General features: G+C 49.4%; 1 protein-coding gene across 1 annotated transcript in view; it reads left to right on the plus strand.

Moving 5' to 3' along the window:
- LOC130369810 (NACHT and WD repeat domain-containing protein 2) overlaps positions 1-4,738 on the plus strand; it is a 39,920-nt gene that overhangs the window by 26,459 nt on the left and 8,723 nt on the right. Inside the window, 2 exon segments of the mRNA XM_056575367.1 lie at positions 3,085-3,201; positions 3,896-3,914. Of these exon segments, the coding sequence (XP_056431342.1) occupies positions 3,085-3,201; positions 3,896-3,914 (136 nt within the window).

The following is a 4,738-nucleotide window of genomic DNA, read 5'->3' on the forward strand; positions in this document are numbered from 1 at the left end:
TAAACCCCATCTCAGCCGCCCACCTGCTCGCCCTAATCAGAACAAATAAAAAGTCCATTAAGTTTGCCGGAGTCAAGTGCGAGCGAGCAGGACTCAATTAGGTGCAGTGATTGTGGGTGAGTGATACGGGAGGAAATGGTTTTCCGTGCCTGTAGGAGACGCCTGGTCCAGACGCTGGTGCAGGTGTGTTAGTGGATGGCACTAGCCATGGCTGGACTGAAAAGATTTGTTCAACAAACATTATTATTTTCTCTTATGATAGCTTATTGTTATGATGGAGAACGAAGGACGAACCTGAAATGGCGTCTGGTTTTTAGTACCCTCACATCGGACCAGACAGCGCGAACAGCTAGACCACCCGTTAGCATCGGAGAGCTAGGCAGCATGATATCATTTTGATAGCACTTTGTGGTTACACATGGGAACTGAGCTAGATCTAAACCAAACCAGCCAGGAATGGGAGGCTTACTGTCCCTGCCATTCATAAACGTCCACAGATATCCCCTCTGCTGTCAAGTTGGCGGTACTCGCCTCCTGACTCCCGCTGTCTAAGGTGCCGTCCTTTTTCTTGCAGCGCTGCAAATTTGTCAGTCATTGTAGACGAAAGAGGGGCGGCTGGCCTTCTGAGCTAGCTAGCTAAGTCTGCAGAGCAGCGACGCGTAAAGGAAAGAGACAGCTGCCCCTGATGGCTGACTCAGCACCAACCTCCTCATCCAAACCCTGGTCCACCTTTCACTGCGCTTCACCACTCAAGGCTTCGAGGGAGTCACGGCAAAGTGCTCTGAGCTAACTGTGCGGCGCGGCGGGAGCTCCAATGAAGACAGGATGGAGGCGCCACCACCAAATGTTCCACGCCGCGGCTGATAAATCAACCGGGACAACAAACAAGAGTGTGCCGTGTGCTCGCCGCTTAAGGTGTTAGGGTGCTTGTGAAGCCCCGCCGTGGAGAGTCCTACGAGTTGAGGGGATAAACACGTTGCACAACGTCTTGTTTACAACGCCTGCCTCCAACTCTGCTCCAGCTCTACATTTACATTTTTTACGTTGAGGGGATTTGCTGACGCTTTGATCCAAAGCGACTTACAACCATTCATGCACACATTCACACACTGACGGCGGAGTCAGCCACGCAGGGCGACAGCCAGCTCGTCAGGAGCAGTCAGTTTGAGGGGTCTTGCTCAGGGACACCTCGACATTCAGCTAGGGTACGTTCTTGCGACCTGTTCAAAGCGGTATTGAAGACCCCCGTACTGCCACGGGGGGGCCGGAGTGTGGCCAGTGACGAGTGCAGAAGACAGCGTCACTGGCAACACTAATTGACAGATTAGTCACCCACCCACCCACCCACCCAGCCTCCCGCCCCGGGCTGTTTATAGTTGCAGCTCTCTGACTGTCGACACAATTCTGACAAATCAGTCGGAGGGAAGACCCCCACGGTGCTGTGTGTGTGTGTGTGTGTGTGTGTGTGTGTGTGTGTGTGTGTGTGTGTGTGTGTGTGTGTGTGTGTGTGTGTGTGTGTGTGTGTGTGTGTGTGTGTGTGTGTGTGTGTGTGTGTGTGTGTGTGTGTGTATTTGTGTTTTGCCAGAATCAGCAAAGAGTGCATGAAGGTGACATTGTTTTCACACCACATGTTGTCACTCACATGTGCCACATGCACACACAAATGCAGACACACACACACATATATACAGACTGTGATTGAGGAGTGGTGTGTGTGTGTTTGTGCAATGTTGTGATTGTGACGGCCTGATTTGAAAGCCCCTTTGGATTAAGGAGTTTTTAATAGGAGCTAAATTACAGTTTAGCAACAGTTTAGTCTCGTCTTGATCCGTTAATTCTATTGATCCATTCTCTGATTGGTGGACTTTCTGTTCCTCTCTGAAATCCCGTCTGGGTTGACGTCCGCGATTACATCCCAGGTCCCGTCTCACGTTGCTATTGTTTGTCATGTAGCTCAGATGTAGCCTTGACTGCGTTACTAGCTGCATTTCACGCACAGTGGAGGTAAAGCAGATGAGGATGTTGTGTCGAAGGGAGGATGTAATTAGAACAAAACACAGTTGGGCATAGGTGTGGAAAATACTCAGAATGCCTCAACAAAGCCAAGTGTCAGAGCATGACGTATGAAGAGTAAAGCATCAGTAGGTATTCATTGTTAATGTTGATCATTTTGTTTGACATGAAGTCTTCAATATGCAAAGGTTCAGAGAAACAATGGAGGGAGTATGCGTAGCAAGGTGTAGTCTGACTATGTCCGTAGGCCAAAACTAGAGGAGAGGAATGCAGTGGATCAATACAGGAGCCACATAACGTCATTAAGTCAGGATTAACGCATGCTGGTTTAGTCCAGATACAAAGCAGTGTGTTCTAAACGACAGTCAAACATGGATCATTTATTCCCTTGTTCTTCTTTCTGCATCTCTAGCTATTTATACTGAATAGTATGTATGACCATTTATGTGCCATGTAAACAATATACCGCATATTCACAATAAATAGTGTAATTGGCATTTGTCTGTATACATCCATATGACCGTGTGTGTATGTGTGTGTGTGCGTGTGTGCGTGTGTGTGTCTGTATACATACATATGACCCTGTGTGTGTGCGTGTGTGTTTGTATGTGTGTGTCTGTATACATCCATATGACCGTGTGCGTGTTTGTACCTCCATTTGACTGTGTGTGTGTGTGTATACCTGCATATGACTGTGTGTGTGTGTGTGTGTACCTCCATATGACTGTGTGTGTGTGTACCTCCATGTGACCATGTGTGTGTGTGTGTGTGTGTGTGTGTGTGTACCTCCATGTTTGTCTTATGACAAATGTACTTATTGCAAGTCGCTTTGGATAAAAGCGTCTGCTAAATGTCCTAAATGTAAATGTAAATGTGACCGTGTGTGTGTGCCTCCATATGACTGTGTGTGTGTGTGTGTGTGTGTGCGTGTGTGTGTGTGTGTGTGTGTGTGTGTGTGTGTGTGTGTGTGTGTGTGTGTGTGTGTGTGTGTGTGTGTGTGTGTGTGTGTGTGTGTGTGTGTGTGTGTGTGTGTGTGTGTGTGAACCTCCATGTGACGGTGTGTGTGTGCAGGTGGTGGACCTGTACTGGGGCGTGGACCCTGAGGAGTGGGACAACCCGGACCTCCAGCGCCTCCGGATGAAGCTCCTGGAGGAGTGTCTGAAGACCTCCGCCGGGCCCTGCTTCGTGGTGAGGACACACACACACACACACACACACAAACACACACACACACACATGTCCACTACCTTCAGTCACTGAGGTGGGTTGGCCCCGCCAGGCAGCGTCCAGAGGCCCCTGTTGTGTTCCTCTACGGGACACACAAACACACCCAGCAACACAACGCTGTTGGCTTAACAACAGCGTTGTGTTGCTGGGTGTGGTTGTTGTCCGGGCAACCACCTTTATGTGTTGAGTGCAACACAGACACTTTTATGACGGCGTGATGTGTGCAACAAACACGGATCTAGGCTCTAGATCAATAATACAACGGTTGCGGTTTGCTTTGATTGATTGGCTAATGAAATGCATCAAATCAATTGCTCGATGCCAGTTCCTCAATCTCCGTCAGATGAATGGTCCTTCCACCACCTCTAGCGGAATCTGCAGACGTCTCAAATGAGAACGAGGATCTTGTTGATAGGGCTGACTGGTGCGATCGCGTTCACCAGCATGAACCCACACATCATCACACCTCGTGGGTCAAATCTGAATCCAGAATATTCCACAAGAAACTCTCTGAATGCACTGGTTTAACCAAACGCCTCAAAGCCTTCCTCAGCTCAGTATCCCTGAGCTTACGTCTCCGTGTGTGTGTCTGTGCATGTGAGGGTGTCTCTGTGGGCGTGTGAGCGTGTGTGTATGCGTGCGTGGATGTGAATAGGGTGAGATGAATAGAGGATGTCAGTGTGGACCAGGCTGAGAGGCTCACCGCGCGGCGGACCCAGACGCCGTCGTGGAGGCAGACCTCACACATTATTCATGCTGACATTTGAGCGATGTGCTTGAAATTATTTTGGGCCACCTACCGAGAGAGAGAGGGGTAAAAAGAAAGGGAAGAGGAGGGAGAGGGAGACGGGAAGCAGATGGAGCCAGAGAACGTCGCAGTGAATTATTCAGAAGGAACGGGGAGATTCACGGGGTTGTAATTGAGGCGAGGGAGCGAGGAGAAGTGGTGCATGATGGGTCAGGGCCTGTCACCATCACCCGCTCATACCTGCTACCCTGGCTGTCCGCCACTCTGACACACACTCCAAGCACACACACTGACCCCCCCCACACACACACACACTACCCACTACACACTCGCACGCACACACACACACACCATCAACTTAAAGCGAGAATAGAAAGTGGAATATCTTATTTTTCTCCAAGAAATTATTTAAGAAAAATTCTACAGATATCTTGGAGATGATAATTTTTATTTTTTTAATCTTAAGAAAACAACTGAAGTTTCTAAGTTTGTGCTTCCTGAGGTCCTGAAGTGAAGGGTGCCACAGGAGTGTGTGTGGATTGTAATGGGAGGGGGGGGGGGGGGGGGGGGTCTTTTGATCAGAGGGTCGCCTGCATCTGATGACAGTTCTGGGGTAGCTCAGTGTTGTCCCCACAGAGCAGGTGTGTGTGCGTGTGTGTGTGTGTGTGTGTGTGTGTGTGTGTGTGTGTGTGTGTGTGTGTGTGTGTGTGTGTGTGTGTGTGTGTGTGTGTGGTGTGTGTGTGTGTGTGT

Source organism: Gadus chalcogrammus, chromosome 17 (genome assembly GCF_026213295.1).
Source record: "Gadus chalcogrammus isolate NIFS_2021 chromosome 17, NIFS_Gcha_1.0, whole genome shotgun sequence".
NCBI lineage: Eukaryota > Metazoa > Chordata > Actinopteri > Gadiformes > Gadidae > Gadus > Gadus chalcogrammus.